A 19,711-nucleotide genomic window follows, 5' to 3' on the forward strand; every position below is an offset into this window, starting at 1 on the left:
GAGGATTAGATGATATTAAGCGTATTTTTAAGTTAAATCCAGAGTTTGTAGAATAAACAATGTATTTTTTTAAATTTCTCCCTTAATATCAAAAGAGAAGGAAAGGCATTTTCTTTTATTTATAGTCTCAATTAGAATCAAATTTTCTTCCTTTATGTGTTAAATATTAGCAGACCTTAACATTAGTCATTAATATTAACTAATATTCTGGGTTCCCATTTAAGCCAACCTCTTTCATTTAAAAATCAGTAATGAAACTACAATTTTTAAGTCGTAGGTTTATGATAATCTAAATGTATATGCATCTCAAAACTTTTTTTAAAGCTAGCTTAGAATTAGACAGTATGTCAAGAAACAAAGACTTTTGGGAATTACTTAATGAAAACAATAGCAATATACATTTACTTTGAGTTTGCATTTGGGACTTTGAATCGATTGTCCATGTTTCCTAAGGAAGTAGATACCATACAGTCCCGTTACAAGTAAAATCAAGTTCTAAAGCATTCTAGAATAGGTTGCTATGTATAAAATCTTCATCAAGTCTTTACAAGACATGATTATAACACCAGAAATGGTTACTTAAACAGTTTTGAGTCTAACCTCATATAAGAAGGTCAAATTCCTGAAAAGTTAATACAGGCACATGCCAGTTTGCTCCTAATAACCTGGACATCCATCCAGGTTAGAACCGATCAAAACCTTGAAGACCTCCTCAGACCCACTCAGAAAGGGCTGTCATCTTCAGGGATGGGGCAGACCAGCACTGGGGGTAGAGCAGCAAACCAACACCAGGGCAAAAGTGTACTGGCGAAGTTATGAGATTAGATTACATGCACTATTCAAATTGAGCAGCTACAAAGGAATAGGATGCTTAACCTGGAATGAATAAAAAATTTATAATTAGCTGGCAATGGTAGCTTGTCCTGTAATCTGGCTACTCAGGAGGCTGAGGCAGGAGAACCACTTGAGGCCAGGAGTTCAAGACCAGGCTGGGAAATCTCCAAAATAATTTAGCTTAGGTGGGTGTACTGGTACATGCCTATAGTCCTAGCTACTTGGGATACTGAGGTGAGAGGATCCCTTGAACCCACGACGTTGAGACTGTAGTGAGATATTGCACCACCACATTCCAGCCTGGGCAACAGGGCGAAACCCCATCTCTATTAAAAAAGACATAAAGTTTAAAATGTATAAATAATCGTACTTTTTCATTAAAGGGCTGCTTTAGTTAGCAGTTGGAGATAAATTTAGGATTCCTGAGGGGGCACTTTCATACTTATTAAATATAATATAAATTACATTATAATTATATTATATGTAATATAATTATATATGTTAAGTATATAATATATATTAAATAAAAATACACTTATAAATATATTACATATATGAATTTATATATATATATATATATAATTTATTTATTTGCTGTTTCTGCTCTTCTCTCATGCCTCCCCCGTTTTTTTTGGTTAAAAGCCTAAGCCCAGTCTCTTAGCCATAATGGTATCTGCCAGCACAAAAGTCAACAAACTCACAGGAGACAAAAGACATTTTTGGTCTGATTGCTCCTAATAAACTTCAGTGCTTCCAGACCACATAATGTCATACAATTATTTGTAATGCTTCTTTAAAAGGGTGACAGGGTTCAGAAATAAACTGCACATGGTAAGAAGAGCCTCCCAAGGGTTATTCCTGCAAAATTAGTTGCAAGGCTTTGGGAGTGCTGGTGGTTTCCGGCCATTAGCATTACTAATCAAGGCCAGCTTTGTATTTATGGGAATCTACACAAATCAGGATGATACATGCCGTGTTCACTCAAGCAACCCTGCCTCATTTCCTCAAGGTTATGCTGAAATAAAACTTTCCTCCAATTATCTTTGATTGGAATGTTTCATGATTTTTATGTATCCTTGAGATAAAGAGAGACCATGAAGTAGCCACATTAGGTGCATGGGTTACAAAATCATATTTAGGGCTTCATGCTCACATAAAGCAATTACTGTCAACTCTCAATTAACCTCGTTACTGGAGGAAGCATTAATGCAGAAAATACAAATCCCAGATAACCCACCCATGTCATTCTTGCTGCCATGATTTCAGTTGAGGTGAGAGAGACAGAAAGAGAGAGATAATGGGAGCACCAGGAAAAGCTCAGGAGCCAAGAGGTCTCTTCAGGAACATTTGTACAAAGTTGATAAATTCAGCTCTTCAGAGGTAATGCATTCATTCTTTACTCTCTTTTCATGCCCGATGCCATTTTGCCTGCACCATGAAGCAAAAATAACATTGCTTTCCCTTTCAACTTCTGACTGACAAAAATGTAGAAAGGCAGTAGGCAAAGGAAGTCAGTAAATAGTAGCCAGGGAAGCACTCTGCAAGGTTGGCAGTGCCCCAGCAGTCAGGGTGGCAGAGCAGGGGAGACCTGTGGGAACCACAGGAGGACTTAAACCTGAGGCTCTGCACCTGCAGCTATAGGATACCTGGTGGTCCCCTGGCACAGAGAGGGTGCTTAAGAATTTTGCCCTTTAGGATTTTGACTGCATCCACCAAAATTATGAACACATTTACTTATAAATGTTATCATTAATCATCTTCACACATGATAAGCATTTTTATGCTACAGATTTGTACAGGCATAATTCTGCTTCCATCAGTTCCTGGGCATTAATGCTCGTCCATCCTTCTGATGTAATGACCCCTCCAGGTCGGCACCTCCTTTCCAGGTCAGGAGGCACAGAAAGAATAAAAATGATGCTTCTTCAAGTGATTCCTGGTGAATCATTTTAATGCTCCAGGGAGAGTTTGCATTTTAATAAGGAAGAATGTCCTAAGTCATAAGAATAAAACTACAGCAGGATTCTAGACCCCTCTGAGCAGTTGGGGGAATACAGAAGGGACAGGGGAAACTCTGAAGTCACAGCTAAGACACAGCACCTTGGAAAGGAAAGGTGGGAAATACCCTTAGGGAGAGAAAGATGAAAAACCACAAAGTTAAATGTTTTAGTGAAAAAAAATTTTGTGTTAAAATACTGACATAGTTTGGCTGTGTCCCCACGAAAATCTCATCTTGAATTGCAGCTCCCATAATCCTCATGTGTCATGGGAGGGACCCAGTGGGAGGTAATTGAATCATGGGGATGGTTTTTCGCATGCTGTTCTCATGATGGTGAATAAATCTCACAAGATCTGATGGTTTTACAAAGGGGAGTTCCCCTGCACACACTCTCTTGCCTGCCACCGTGTAAGATGTGACTTTGCTCCTCCTTTGCCTTCCACCATGATCGTGAGGCCTCCCCAGCCATGTGGAGCTGTGAGTCAATTAAACCTCTTTCCTTTACAAATTACTCAAGTCTTGGGTATGTCTTTATTAGCAGTGTGAGAACAGACTAATACAAATACTTGTAAAGAGGCACATTCTTATCTTTTGTAAATATGACTACAATAAAATTAATGGGATTTGGGAAGGAACAATTTATCAGGCTTTTTTTGGCCTCAAAATGAATTTCTGTGTGTTAGAGTGAGAAGTCTAGTGGAAACTGCATAAATAGATACAAAACGTCAAATGACAGAGCAAGATAGAAATAGTAGAAAACATATGATGATTTCTAGAGAATACTGACCTAGATTATTCTTAAAAGAGGGGAGAGGAGGGGGAGAAAGGAGGGGGGAAAAGGGAGAAAGAAATATCACTTTCTTTGAAAGGAACCTTGAAAAGTTTAGAAAAACAACAAACTAGTAACTATGAAGGGAACAGTGACTCACAATAACAGGGGAGATTATGAAAGATGGAAATAGTGACTACAGAATATCAATGGGCAAAAAAAAAAAAGGTTTAAAAAAATCAGGGAGTTGCCCATTCTGAATTCCTTATCTATTCTTTGATTTCTGTTGTGAATTCTCAGAGCACTGACCCTGTCCATGTGCTTGGTGGCATGGGAGACCCTGGGCACAGTGAAGAGGACTGGTCCTGCTGTCAGAGAGCTTAGCCACTAGGACAGCTGCACCCGTACACCATGAAAGCGTGATGCTGGGACTTCTGGTTTAAGAGGGGTGGGATGGCTGCAGATGAAAGACACTTATTCCTCTTTTTTATAAAACACAGGCAATACAACAAAGATAGTGCTAGATGGAGGAAAATATCAGATGTACTAAAACAAATAACTAAACAGAAAGGCCACCACTTGTTTTACAAACCATGAAGCATACATGGGGTAATTTCAGGAAAGACACTGAGAGTTTACAAATACTTCAAGTTTCAAGCAGGTGCAAAATGTTTCCCCCAAAGAAAGGTCAAACATGTCTAAAAGGCACATGCCATGAGCTTTTGAGTAAAGCAGCAAGATTTACAACGTAAGTCAAAATTTCCCCTGTAGAGACATAATTTGATACCACATACAGAAGGGAGCTAAGAGAAAACATGTTAACACTGTACTCCTATTTACTTTCTTATTGTATTACTGTTGTAGTTCTTTTAGCCAACAAAGGCTTCCACAGGCAATGACATGTCGATAGGAATTCCAAGGGAGTAAATGTTAAAAAAGAAAAAATGTACGTATGATATATATAATATGTATATATATATGCATATACTATATATTATATATGCATATAGACTTACACAGAGAGACTTACATTTTCTAGATAATTCCTTTATGCAGAAACTATATAAATTTATGCTTTATGCTAATGGAAATTTTCTCTTAGATGAGTATTCTGATAGAAAGTATTTGAATTTTATATGGAAAGTCCAAAGAAGGAAATATTAAGTAATATGGAAAGCATTACACTCCGTTATGCTAAACAATGGAATTTGAGAGATCTGCTTTCAGAGGACAAGGATGAGGGGGTGAGTGTAATCAAATTATAATGCTCCTGGCCATTGTGTGGTTCTCAAGGGTTAAGGGCTATTTTATCCAAGAAAATACAATTTGGCACAGAGAAAAAGCAATCCAGAGACAATCTGTCTACTAATTGGTCTTAAAGCAAGCATGTAGGGCCTTCTACCAGCTACAGACCTGACAAATATGATTAAGCCACTGGAAGGATTTATGAACAATGTTCTGATTCTTCCTACAATGGACTTCGTGCATGTGCTAGTCCATATCACTGGGACTTCTGTTTTTCCCCCAAATCAGCTGGCAAATGAAAGGTCTGAATTTGAATTAAGTAAAATCTCTTACTCATCTTTACAATTTGTGATATATATGAATTCTCTTATTCTTATCATGGCTAAGCAAAGGTTAAAATCTATAGGGTCTCTGAGGGCCTTTAAAAAACATGGTTTATGTGCAGACAATGGAAAATTAACAGACTTGTGAAGGAAGTTGAGTTATGGAGAGAATCTAACTGAAAACAATGAAAATCAATGAAGTCAAAACAGATCCAAACATTAAGAGGCATTTACTTCAACGATATTAGCTAATGGCTCAGTTGGGTAAGTGAAGAAGTATGAGCTAATACTTATTTCCTCCCCCAAGTTCAAAAAATACTAGACTGGTTGACCCAAGGACCCTATCTTTCAAGTCTGGGCAGCTTAAAAAACTGTTATAGACTGAATTGCGTCCTCTCCAAAATTCGTATGTGGAAGTCCTAACCCCCAGAACCTTAGAATGTGACTCTATTTGAAGACTAGGTTTTTTAAAAGAGGTAACTATATACGGTTAAATGAGGCCATTAGGGGGCCCTAATCTAACATGACTAATACATCCTACAAAAATAGAAAGATTTTTGTAAGGTATATCAAAAATAGGCAAAGACAGGCACAGAGAGGAGTGTGTGAAGACAGTCAGAAGGCGCCATCTGCAAGCCACAGGGAGAGAGGACTCAGAAGAAACTAACCTGTGGACACCTGCATATCAGACTTCGGCCTCCAGAACTATGAGAAAATAAATGTCTGTTGTTTAAGCAACCGCATCTGTGGTACTGACAGCTCTAGCAAACTAATAATACAGAAACCTCTCATAATGAATTCTTGTTTTTGTCTCTTAGAAGTCTGAAGTAAGAGCCAAGTTTCTTTTGTGGCTAAATGCATCCTCCATCATACTCACAACACCAACAGGAAAGGCCAACACAGCTAACATCCAGTCCCGGAGAGAGATGAGCTTCTTGAGCTGCCTCTCTTGCTCCTGGTTCCCACTTCCTCGAGTCAGAAGACTGGAAAGATCAGTCAGCACACAGATGCCAAAAAAGACAGCCTGGATAACCTGTAGGGGGACAACAGCCAGTGTTAGTCATTAAGATCTAGAGACCCAAGCTGTGGAACAGCAAATGAGCTGCTGGTGTGCAACATGACGCCTCAGAGGAGAGGGTCAGAAGCATACTTTAAAGAGCTGGTCCTAGAAATAGAAAACAGACATTTACAGCTTGCTATTACAGGTGAGAAAGTTCATCTTTAAAACACGATTTCCATTTTAATTCACATCAGGACAAGTGCGAAATATGCACGCACACACACACGTCTAAATAGGCCCAACAGAAAGCAACATCAATGATCAAACTGGCAGGACCATTATTTGAAAGCATTATGTCTATGGTTTGTCATGGTTCCTACTAGGTCATGTCTAAATCATGTCTGTGGTTTCTACTAGTCAACATAACTAGTGAGTTTAAACAAATATCTAAGAAGTGAAAACAAAAAGGTGAGGATTGTCTGAATAATAAGACAATTCAGGTTAGATGTGAAAAAAAAACTTTTCTATGCTTTCGTTTCTTACATTCAGATATTTTTTCTACCAAAGGAAATGGTAGGAAGCAGGTCCTTAAGTCATAAAAAATAAATCAGCTAAATGTAATAATTAAGACTGGAATGAAACAAGTTTCTGTTGTCAAACTTCAACCAAATGACCTCCTACTCAGGTTTTTAGTATTAATGAAATAAAATATTTCCAAAGTAATATAAACAGAGATACCCATACCATTTCCCCCAATCCCCCCAAAAAAACTACAGGTTGTACATTCTCCAAATCAATTACAAATGGAAGCATTTAGATCAGCTATGTTTTACTTGGACTGCTGCAGAGGGAGAACACTGCAGGTAGCATATTGTAATGCAGTAGGCAGATGATAATTCAAATTATGGGAAGGGCAGAAAACATATCCCGTGGGCACAAAGTCATACTCAATTAGCAGCAAGGATAGATTCAGGAAAACTTTTCTGGCTTTTTTTGCCTACTGAAAATAATTTACAGATGATACCTTTGTAAAAGATACAATTTTACTCACTGCCTCCTTAGAAAAGATAGCAAGTTGCAAACTACACTACAAGGCTACAGTAGTTAAAACAGCATGGTACTCATACCAAAACAGAGATACAGACCAGTGGAACAGAACAGAGGCATCGGCGGCAACACCACACATCTACAACCATCTGATCTTTGACAAACCTGATAAAAACAAACAATAGGGAAAGGATTCCCTGTTTAATAAATGGTGTTGGGAAAACTGGCTAGCCATGTGCAGAAAGCAGAAACTGGACCACTTCCTGACACCTTACACTAAAATCGACTCCAGATGGATTAAAGACTTAAACATAAGACCTAACACCATAAAAACCCTAGAAAAAAAGTGGCACACATACACCATGGAATACTATGCAGCCATAGAAAACAATGAGTTCGTGTCCTTTGTAGGGACATGGATGACCCTGGAAACCATCATTCTCAGCAAACTGACACAAGAACAGGAAATCAAACACCACCTGTTCTCACTCATAGGTGGGTGTTGAACAATGGGAACACATGGACACAGGGAGGGGAGCACCACACACTGGGGTTTGTTGGGGTAACTAGGGGAGGGACAGTGGTAGGTAGAGAGTTGGGGAGGGATAACATAGGGAGAAATGCCAGATATAGGTGATGGGGATAGAAGCAGCAAACCACATTGCCATGTATGTACCTATGCAACAATCCTGCATGTTCTTCACAGGTACCCCAGAACCTAAAGTGCAATAAAAAAAAAAAAAAAATATATATATATATATATATATATATATATATATGAAAATGCTCGCTTCGGCAGCACATATACTATAATAAAAAAAGAAAGAAAGAAAAGATAGCAAGTACCTTTTTTGGTATATTTCCTCATTGGCAGTAGCAAGAGTCTGTGAAAGCTCTGTGGATAGGGGTCCTTACAAGGGAAGACGGATCCTAAAAAGTATTTGGTTCCATCACTTAGCACAGCACTAGAACACTCAAATTATTAAGCGAGGCTTTCTGGAGTTCACCAAATCTCATTGTTATTAGTCAATCTTAGCCAGAGCAATGTTCTACGTTTCCTCATAATGTGGACTGTCTTTAGTTTCAGTGACTTAAGGTTTATTGTCATTCTTTCTACAGCCAGAAAGCCAGAATAAGAGAAGCTAAGACTGCCACACTTGAGAAGGACACAATAGAATTGCTGGCAAGATTCATGTTTTAATAACCAGAAATAGCTTCAATGACTCAGAGAATAATTTCATACTTAGAAAAAATTTCTATTTTCTATTTTTCATATATCTCTATTCATATATTTGAATTTTTAACATCTTAGGGCTTTAAATGTTTGAATCTCTATGTTGGTCCTAATGGAGTTTGATTACACTGGAGTGACCCTACTGGGGAATAATAATCTTCATGCTAATCTGGCCAGTAAATATAAAAAGGTGACTAATAACCAGGGAAATACAAATTAAGACCACAATGAGGTAGCAATTCTCACCATTATAATTATTTACAATGTAATTGTGATAATACTAAGTGTTATAAAGATGTAGGGCAACCAGAATCTTATGGTAGGAATGCAGATCTGGACAATCACTTTGATAAACAACTGACAATATCTACAGATGCTCCTCAACTTATGATGTGATAACATCCCTATAAATTCATAGTAAACTGAAAATATCTTAAGTTGGAAATGCATTTAATACATCCAACCTATCGAATGCCATAGCTTAGCTTGGCCTCCCTAAAATGTGCTCAGAACACACACATTAGCCTGCAGCTGAGGAAAATTGTCTAACACAAAGCCCATTTTATAATAAAATGTTGAAAATCTCATGTAAGTTATTAAACATTGTAATGAATGTGAAAAACAAAATGGCTTCATGATACTCAAAGTATGATTTCTATTGAGTGTGATCACTTTCACACCATCATGAAGTCAAAATATAATAAGTCAAAAATTCTGAGTTGTGAACTATCTATAGTAACTTAAAAATGTATATACTTTATTTATTTAGTGATATAATTATAAAGTGCATTTCCTACAGAAACTTTCATACATGTATACTAGTCATATCTACCAAGGTTAATTTAAGTGTTCGTTGCTTAAGAAAAGTTGAAATAATTACATCTTTCTTAATAGTTGACTGGATAAGTAATTGTGTTGTATTCATACAATGGAAATCTAAATAAATTTAAACAATTCATTTTCACCACAAAATATTAAACCAAAAAAAAAAAAGAAAACCAGGAAAGAATCATACATTCTGACACAATTGAAATAAATTTCAAAAAATGCAAAGATAAATTTAAGTTTGCAGGGATATGAAGTATATGAAGAAATGCATGTGAATTAATAACATTGCATTAAGGTACCTCTAGAGAGAAAAGGATAAGATTGTAGGAAATATTATCTGTATAGGGCATCAACTGTACAGATAATATTTTATTTCTTAAGTTATTTGGCATATAGAAATTTATTGTATTACTCTCTCTATATTTCATTAGCATAAAATATTTCCAAATATCTTGAAAGTTTAAAGAGAGCGGTTTTTATTCTTTTGAAATATAGTTGGCTAGTCTCTTTCAAATCCTTTCCTTCCAACTCAATATCCCTTAGTTTTAAAGATTGACTAAAAATAGGATTCGGTAAGCTCAAAAAGCCGAGATATTGCATTATATGTAAAATTTCTGTGGGAGTTTCATTTATAGGCAAAGGAAATAGAATATTGCCTTGGTAATGATAAAGTATAAATATCTAGAGACCACTGAATTATTTTATGCAGTCTGGAAAGCAAGGAAACATGATGGAGGATAAGTCCAAGAAAGAAAGTTCTGGTTAAAGCTATAGCAATACGCACCAAAGACAAGTGAATTCACTACGACTGTTCACCTAAAAACTCCATGATATAGTAACTGCACCAGATTTGCCTTCACACCATAAACAACTAGACATTTGGACTAAATATGTGAAGCAACCTTTTCAGATGCTGGACTTTTTACTCAGCAATCAGTCAAATAAATCTCTTTTTAAAGGGCTTACCAGGTGAAATCAAGCCTATCTTAGATAATTTTCCTTTTCCATATAAAGTCATTATAAGAATAATCATATTCACATTCTTTCCAAACTCAGTTGGAGGGGAATACACAAGGGTGAATATCTTTGGGGTCATTTTAGAATTCTACCTACTACAAGCAATAGGCTAAACAATTCTCAAAGCTCACTCAGCATACAGACGTATTCCAGTTCTGACGAATCACATAGGAGAGGCCTTATTGGCTACAACAGGCATTCCATAGAGACCCAAGAAGTCTCATGCCTAAACAGGGCACTAACATAGCCCTGGAATAAAGGCTAACATAGATCCACCTCAAAAATACTTAAAAATAATGCTCAAAAAAAAAGAAAAAAAAAAAGAGGAGCTGATCTATAAGTAGTTTAAATGCCTGTTAAAAACAAAATTCTACATTCTTTAAAGGAAGACAACAAATTCCAGACATTCAACAACATAGTGCACAATGTCCACAATCCAACAAAAATTACAGAACATATCAAGCAATAGAAACATATGATCCTTAACCAAGAGAAAAGTCATTCAATAAAAACAAATATAGAAATAACAGAAATATTGGCATTGGTAGACAAGGGCATGAAACAACTAAACTAAATCAGTTCAAAAAGTTAAAGGAAGACATAAAAATAGTGACAGAAATAAGAATTTAAAAAGAATCAAAGTTAATATTCAAAAGTTAAAAATACATCTGAAATTAAAGTCACTGTATGGAAATAATTGCATATTAGACACTGAAAAAGAAAAGATTGAAAACTGAATACATAGAAAACATGAATACATGAAAAGAAAATTTCCAAAATTAATCATAGAAAAAAGAAAGACTTTAAATATTAACAATCTAAGTGAACTGTGAGAAACAGTCTAACATATGTGTATTGGAGACCCAAAGGAGAAAAGAGTGGTCAGGTAGAAAGAAAAATTTGAAGAAATAATGGCTGAAGTTTTTCGAAGTTTTCTGAAAACTATAAACCCAAAGATCTAAGAAGCCCAGCAATGGAGTATACACAAAGAAAACCATATCAATGCCCAGTGTAATCAAATTTCAGAAAATTTGTGATAAAGAAGGAAATTTTAAATTCACTGGAAGGAAAAAAATTCTCACATACATAACAAAAATAATTAAGACACATTTCTTGTGTAAAATGATCCAAACCAAGAAAACAATGAAACAACATATTTTAAATCTTATAAGGAGAAAAACTCTCAAAGGTGAAAGACTTTTTCAGATAAACAGAAACTGAGAAAATCCATTATCAGTAGACTTTCACTAAAAGATATATTAGATGAATAAAGAAATGATGTGACCTTTGTGAAATCTATACAAAGCAATGACAGTTGCTGAAAAATAGATATGGATAATATGGATATGAAAATAAATATAAAAGATTTTTACTTTTCTCATTTCTTTATCTCGGCTCTCTGCAACTTCTGCCTCCTGGATTCAAGCAATTCTCCCGCCTCAGCCTCACCAGTCCCTAGGATTACAGGCACGTGCCACAATACCTGGCTAATTTTTGTATTTTTAATAGGGACAGAGTTTCTCCATACTGGCCAGACTGGCTGGTCTCAAACTCCTGACCTCATGATCCGCCCGCCTCCCAAAATGTTGGGATTTCAGGCATGAGCCTGGCCCCAAAAGTTCTTTTTTTTTTTTTAAGTAGGCTTCCAAAGCAAGCTAAGCATACAGTAGAGAACACTTTTTCCTCTTTTGAGCCTTCATAGTCAGGAACACTATAGAGATATATTTTTCTTTGTGAGACCTTAGATTTTCCTAATTCACAAACTTCGGGATAAGCAGGGTCTCAACAAAAAGATAACTTTAAATTTTACATATGTATCTACATAAGGAATATTACCAAAAATAATGAGGAACATTTCATAATAATAAAAAGTCAATTCAAGAAGACTTGATGATATTAAATACAGATGTACCTAATATCAGACTTTCAAAACAGAGAAAGAAGAAACTGATTTAGCTAAATTACTCAATATTTTTTGTATAAATAAGTAATTTACTAATTCTTGGCAAATAGTTACTTTTATAAAGGCTTAAAAGAAAAGGAATAGGAATAGGAGGGAACCTTAACATAAAAAAAAAAAAGGCAGGGTGAAACAATCTCAAATTTTAGGAGAGGGAAAAAACAAAATAATTTCTGCAAATCTAAATGTAATAGTCTAAGCAACACTTTCCAATGTATATGATTAACAGTACGTACAAATGAAGTCTTATGCTTTTCTACAGTTGATTCATCTTCTCACCCAGTGAGTGGTGTCATCTAACACAGCAGTCCCCTTACTATTACCTGGTGGCTATCTGGTTACTCTCTGTAGACCTCCCTACTTGTTCTCCCCAACTTCGGACCACAGTATGGCCCCCACCTCACCTGAACTGCTAAAAAGACTTCCCCAAGGAGTGTACATGGAGGTCAGGGAAAGGAGGAACTACAAAATGATTTTTTCCTATTTTCTTTTTTTTTTTTTTTCATAATTGACCATTTACTTGGTATCAAAAAATAAGTACCCATCAAAGAATAATAGTACATTGCCGGTAATTAATGTGAAGCAGGATTGGCGTTCCAGAGATATGCAAAAATATTAACCAATGTGCATACTCAGGAATTAGAGTAGTTTTCACAAAATGATTCATTTAGTTTGCTTTCAGGTCATATAGAGATTGCACTTGAGTGGAACTTCAAAATGTGTAACCATGTGTTTACCTGAAAAGTCAAAAGTTTTTTGATTGACTTTTATTTGTGTTTCACCCAGAGGCATCTGACTAGAATCAAGCCAATACCCACCCTATAAATGCCAAAGTGAGGCTTCTCATAGACGTACACAGCAAAGATACATAACATATATGCAGTATGTATTAGTAAGAGCGTAAAAATTAGCAAATTTCATTAAACTCAATTGCTTATGTTAATACAGAGAAGTAAGATTTACTTAAACAATTAGTCTCATTTTTGCTCATTTTGTGCTTGGCTTTTGAAATAGGGCATACAAACCTATGTTAAGGGATATTAAGGGAATTGAAGACCCAGAACATGTCACATACTCTTTCTTCATCTACCCTAGAGGACCAACTGCAGCCGTGGATACAGGATACTCAGTAAAGCCTTGTTAACTTACATTGACTGTTCTTTGTATTAATAATCATTCAGAATAACAATGAAACCAAAGTGAGAAGGGCATGGCCTAGCGTTCCACATTCAACTTTTCCCCAAGGAATGAACTACTTTACCTCTCAGGCAGAAGCAAAGAACTCATTCAAAAGCAGAGCTGAAGGCTGTTGGAGTTATTGTTGTTTATATTTGCCAATACTATTAAATCACTTGACGTTTCTGTCACTTTATGACTTTGATTTGAACTGACAGTTAACAAATGCCATTAGGGGCATTTTATGTGTATTTTTCTGTTGTCTACATGAACCCTTCTGACCACTGCAACTTAAAATTCATTAAATTAGCTGTTAAAAATGTAAAAGTTATATGGAGAGGCACAAGTGGATCTTAAGCAGGATTACCTTGAAGTATTATCCAACTCCAGCCATTCTGCAGATCTGGCACTTCCAAACCATCAACTCAGCATGACACACATATACACCATCTGGCTTTGGGTTCTTAGCAGGCCAGTTGCTCTTGTTATTTTATATTGCAGGGAGAAATGAAGTGGTCAAATGTATCATGTCTCTCAACGACATATAAATAGGAATAGATCAGAACAACAGCAGCAAAATCCCAGGATTACTTTGGAGTCACTCAGTATTTGTTTCTCTAAAATGTTCTCTACTGTTTAATTCCATCTCCATCTTTTTTCTCCACCTCCTTAACTCTCCCTGTCAGGAAATCATAGCTGAGTTACTGAGTCATTTTAGATTTTAACTTCATTTTTGCAAGTATTGAAGTGTACCCAAGTCCCATTCATGTCTTTATCTTTTTTGAAATGCACAATTGGTTTTGATTAAATTAATGTAACATTCTATTATTTTTCTTCTCTGGAATGTACTAAACTATCATAATCCTGTTTGTATTATAGGACAAATTCATTAGACTTCTGCCATTTATTCCTAAACATATATGATATAGTTTATCCAGAATTGCTTTTATTTCATCCCATGACATCATCTTCAATATCCTCAACTAAATTTAATTATGGCTGGGTGCGGTTGCTCACGCCTGTAATCCCAACACTTTTGGAGGCCAAGGCAGGTGGATCACTTGAGGTCAGGAGTTTCAGACCAGCCTGGCCAACATGGTGGAACCCCATCTCTATGAAAAACACAAAAATTAGTTGGGTGTGGTGGTATGCACCTGTAATCCCAACTACTTGGGAGGCTGAGGCATGAGAATCACTTGAACATGGGAGGCAAAGGCTGTGAGCCAAGATTATACCACTGCACTCCAGCCTTGGCAACAGAGCAAGACTCTGTCTCAAAAAAAATAAAAAATAAAAACAAGAAAGGTCAGCACCAAAAAAGAATATCGTTATGTCCTTAATTAGTTGCTAATTTGTACATTTCTACCTAAATGACTAAACTCAGGCAAAACACAAGAACACATCAAAATAAGAAAAGCAACACTTTAAGAAAGAAATGGAATCGTTATATGTATGAATTTTAAAAGGTCAAAATACATTGGTCTTGACCTTTGGCTGTAAGATCCCCAGTGACTGGTAGCCAAGGTCTTCCACTTTTTGCTTATGTTATACTTTTGTAACACTGATGTGAAGAACACCATAGATTTGTCTTGAAGATGGTTCATATTTTCAAGTTAATTTTAGGCACAGAAGACAGAGAAATAAGATGGAATGCCGAGAAGGGCAGCAATGGAAACTGGAGTGCCATGGATCATGGAATGAAGGAAAACTGTGGAGAGAACAGATAGGAAAGAGGCAGTGAGATTTATTGGGGTCATAAAGAAGGGCCTGGAAGAGTCCCCATATGAGGATAAAAACATTAATTAAAGGGGAAATGATAAGGAAGAAATGAACAATCTACCTGGTCTCTTTTCTAACTAGAAACATAAAGTATTATGTGACACTTAATAAATTTATATGTAATCTGGAGAGGAACAGTCTATCTACATAGAAAATCTCTATGTAAAAGTCACATATATCTAGATAGGTAGATATCACTCTGTAGACCTCCCTACTTGTTCTCCCCTACTTGGGACTATCGTACCTATGCAGTACCAAATACATAGGTATATAGTGCCGAATATATAGGCACTATAGTCCCGAGTAGGGGAAAACAAGCAGGGACTATATCTGCTTATTAGATATATATGATATGTACATATATATGATATGTACAGTTATATATGTGTGAAAGAGAGAGAAAGAGTGCTGTTTCTCTTATGCAGAAACGTAAGTAGCACATTTGGAGAAATGGTGTGAGCTTGAGACCTTCCTGTATTTCACCTACGGTCACATATCATGAGGTACTTTACAGCATAAAAAGTTATTTTGTGTTCAGTTCATAAAACTTTCAATGCACTTCTTGCTGGAAACCAACCTAGGCAGTATCTATGTTCAGCAAAGACTAAATTCGAGAAGCTAAATAACATGTGGAAAGGATACAAGAGCCACATAATAGCAGTTCTATTAAACGCCATCTGCAAGGGATCCTCCCTTTCCACAGACATCTTTCTTTTTAACAGTGCATAATTCTTTCTCCTTGTTATCAAGATCAAGAGTGGATGCCAAGGGTACTTCATCCCCACAGGACAGTGACTCAGTATGAAACCAGATGAGTGCAAAGGCACAAGGATTTCCTTTGCCTTTGTTTTCACTGCTTTGCTTGCCTGAGCCATCTGAACACCCAGTAGCAATTCTATAACCAGGGGGGTCCATCATCACTTACCTGGAGTCCATGATCAGTTACATGTTTGAATGCTACTCCATAGAGAAATCAATGCATTTAAAAGAACCACAGTCTCTCTCTATCTGCCTCATCCACTAAGATGATGCCCATTAGATGCACTGCCTAGTGAGTTATTCTCTCCTACCCTTGGAGCGGGTTAGCCCGACCAAGCCAAAGTGGACTTCTCACTCTAATGACTGAAATTCTTTCTAAATCTGTCATCTAAGTGACTTGCTTTAAGCCTGAGCTTTTTCAAGGAAAATTCACCACAAACATTTTTGAGGAGATGGGCTAACTGCACCATCAAATGTGTGGTTTGCAGAATGTGATTTAGAATCCCTGCTTTGTCCACAGATATTTACCTCATACTGCTCCATCTCATTACTGAAAATCAATGAAACAGGCCATAAGTCACCACTGGCAAGCAATTCATTCAGATGGGCAGGAAAAAAATAAGTTTTTTAGTCAGAAATAATGTACATAGATAAGCAGCTTTGGGAATGAAAGCTTGTCAACATAATTCATTACAATATCACATAATTGCTTTTAATATATAAGTACCAAGGAGAACAACCATCTAAAGAAGGCATTTGGATATTCTTCACAACGTAATGGTACAATCATGCTATGTTCCCTCAACTGCCAGATAAATACACAGCGGGGACCTTCCCAGAGACTCCATTCTAATTTGCAAAAAATGATAGAAGATTTCCCCCAGGGTGTTCTGACTTTGCTTCCACAGCTACCTGGGTGGAGCCCACAATGACACTACGAGCTACTCAATTTTTTTTTTTTTTTTTTGAGACAGAGTCTCACTCTGTCACCCTGGGTGGAGTGCAGTGGCACAATCTCAGCTTACTGCAACCTCTGTCTCCCAGGTTCAAGTGATTTTCCTGCCTCAGCCATCCAAGTAGCTGGGATTACAGACATGCATGACCACCCCCAGCTAATTTTTGTATTTTTGGTAGAGACGGGGTTTTGCCATTTTGGCCAGGCTGGTCTCGAGCTCCTGGCCTCAGGTGATCCACCCACCTTGGCCTCCCAAAGTGCTGGGATTACAGCTGTGAGCCAGCTGAGCTACTCAAACATTTCACAGGCTTAACGATTTTTACACTATTAATATTAGCATGAACTTTTTGAACACTGAATTAAATATACCACTGATTTTTAAACAAATAATTATTTATTGCTGGGTACAAAGCACTTAGTAAACTACTAACGCAGAAATGCACACTATGAGACCATTGTGCACTCTGCTACAAAGGTGAATATGCTTTAAAGTGCCTAACCTCTAACTCAGCACTGTCTCCATTTGCTAAGTTTATGACATTTAGATTAAAGCACAATAATAGTGATAAGCAATTATTGGGAGAAAAAAGACGCTGCATCTTTGATAACGTTCTGAAGTGCATTAATTTTCTAAGATTGTAAAATATTTTGTCCCACTAAATTTTTATTCATGGTGACAATTTTCTTCAACAGAAGATAATTTAACTGCTAAAAGTAACATTAAAGAGCTAGATAACTCTAAAACCTAAATAAAATGTAAAGAGAATTATAAAAGGTACCCTGCAGCTCAAGAAGGGTACCCCCACCAAAAAAAAAAAAAAAAAACTTGAGAAAAGGATCTCCTCCTCCCCAGGGATGGGCTTCAGACCTGATACTGTTTGGCTGTGTCCCTACCCAAAATCTCACCTTGAATTGTAATTCCCATAATCCCCACATGTCAACGACAGGACAAGGTTGGAGGCAACTGGATTATGGAGGTGGTTTCCCACATGCTCTTCTCTTGATAGTGAGTGAGTCTCACCAGATCTGATGGTTTTATAAACATCTGGCATTCCCCTACTTGCACTCACTCTGTCTTGCCACCCTGTAGAGAAGGCGCCTGCTTCTCCTTTGCCTTCCACCATGATTGTAAGCTTCCTGAGGCCTCCCCAGCAATGCTGAACTGTGAGTCAATTAAATCTCTTTCCTTTGTAAATTACCCAGTCTCAGGTATTTCTTCATAGCAGTGTGAGAATAGACTAATAAAATGCCCCACTGGAAAAAGTGTGTTTGCAGCCTGCAGGAAGAGCCACAGCTGCTGGGCAGGAAGGAAGCAGTCTTCCCAGGGGCAAGTGAGCCACCACTGATGAGCAGGTGCACAGAAGGAGTTCAGGGATGACTGTGGGCAGGAGACCTGGAACATGTGACGTCCTTGTTGGGAGGGCTGCAGGGAAGTGGTCACTGGACGGGCTGGGGCTGTGAGGTCACTGAGGGACTGCACATCCCCTTGCCTATGGCTGGGGCAGAGCAAAGTGGATGTCCTTATACCTACACCACTGATGAGGGGGGCAGCAGCTGAAAATAGTAAGAGAGGTCCTTCCTCCTGCAAGGGCCCATCAGCACTGTTTACTGAGAAAGCACAACACTGGCCCCTCTGTGAAGGTCAAATGCTCATGAAATCCAGTCTGCTAAGAAACAGCAGGTGTTGAAGGGCGATCCGGGGCTGAAAGATGTTATATATGAGAGCATTAATTCACCATGACTTTGTTGACTTTTAGTAGCATTGCTGATTTCAATTATTCTTATGAACTGTAGAAAAATCATTTTAAAAACATTTGCTTTTAAATTATTCAGACTGGAAATCTGAGTTCTATCTTTCTGACTTTGGGCCATTTAATTATTTTCAATCCGCTTCTATAGAAAGTAGATCAGGAAAGGCTGGGTGCAGCAGCTCACACCTGTAATCCCAGCACTTTGGGAGGTCAAGGCGGGCAGATTACCTGAGGTTGGGAGTTCGAGACCAGCCTGACCAACATGGAGAAATCCTGTCTCTACTAAAAATACAAAAAATTAGCTGGGCATGGTGGTGCATACCTGTAATCCAGCTACTCGGGAGGCTGAAGCAGGAGAATGGCTCAAACCTGGGAAGCAGAGGTTGCAGTGAGCCAAGATGACATAATTTCACTCCAGCTTGGGCAACAAGAACAAAACTGTGCCTCAAAAAAAAAAAAAAAGAAAGAAAAGAAAAGAAAAGAAAGAAAGAAAGTAGATCGGGAAGACCTACAAAGACATTATCTCATTATTTTAAATATGGTAGAACATTCAAAGTGGACTAATTTATTAGTAATATGTGATGCTTGTGTTAGATAAAGAAGGCTACAGTGAATGGCCAAGGTAAATTTTACCTGTATATTAAAAATTAACCAATCTTTATCATGCCTTTCCTGCTCATATCAGAATTCTATAAAGAATGACAAAAAATAGAAAATAGCTCAAATATGGTACAGACTCAATCATAAAGAAATAAATAGAAATATTGAAAGAAAAAATATACAGCAGTGAAAATAAACTGCCTAAAGTAACATGTGTCAACATGGATAAACTGCACAGGCATAATGTTGAAGAATAACAGCAAGCTGTAAATGACTGAAAAAGCATAATATCATTTAAATAAAGTCTGAAAAGAAATGAAAGAAACAACAATATTAACCCAGGAATCCACATATAGTTAACTATAAGGAAAAGTAAGGCAATGATAATAAGAAAACTCTACACATAGCCAAGTTACAGCCTGCCCTACTCTAACT

The 19,711-nt window shown here is 37.1% G+C and overlaps 1 protein-coding gene across 2 annotated transcripts in view; it reads right to left on the reverse strand.

Annotated features, from left to right (window-relative positions):
* AIG1 (androgen induced 1) overlaps window positions 1–19,711 on the reverse strand; it is a 258,934-nt gene that overhangs the window by 187,180 nt on the left and 52,043 nt on the right. For both annotated transcript variants that reach the window (XM_032274585.1, XM_032274586.1), the window contains one exon: window positions 6,048–6,203. In XM_032274585.1, the coding sequence (XP_032130476.1) occupies window positions 6,048–6,203 (156 nt within the window). The remainder of the gene's footprint in view (window positions 1–6,047; window positions 6,204–19,711) is intronic.

Source organism: Sapajus apella, unplaced genomic scaffold, assembly GCF_009761245.1.
Source record: "Sapajus apella isolate SASKATOON/1434 unplaced genomic scaffold, GSC_monkey_1.0 scaffold6, whole genome shotgun sequence".
NCBI classification, from domain to species: Eukaryota; Metazoa; Chordata; class Mammalia; order Primates; family Cebidae; genus Sapajus; species Sapajus apella.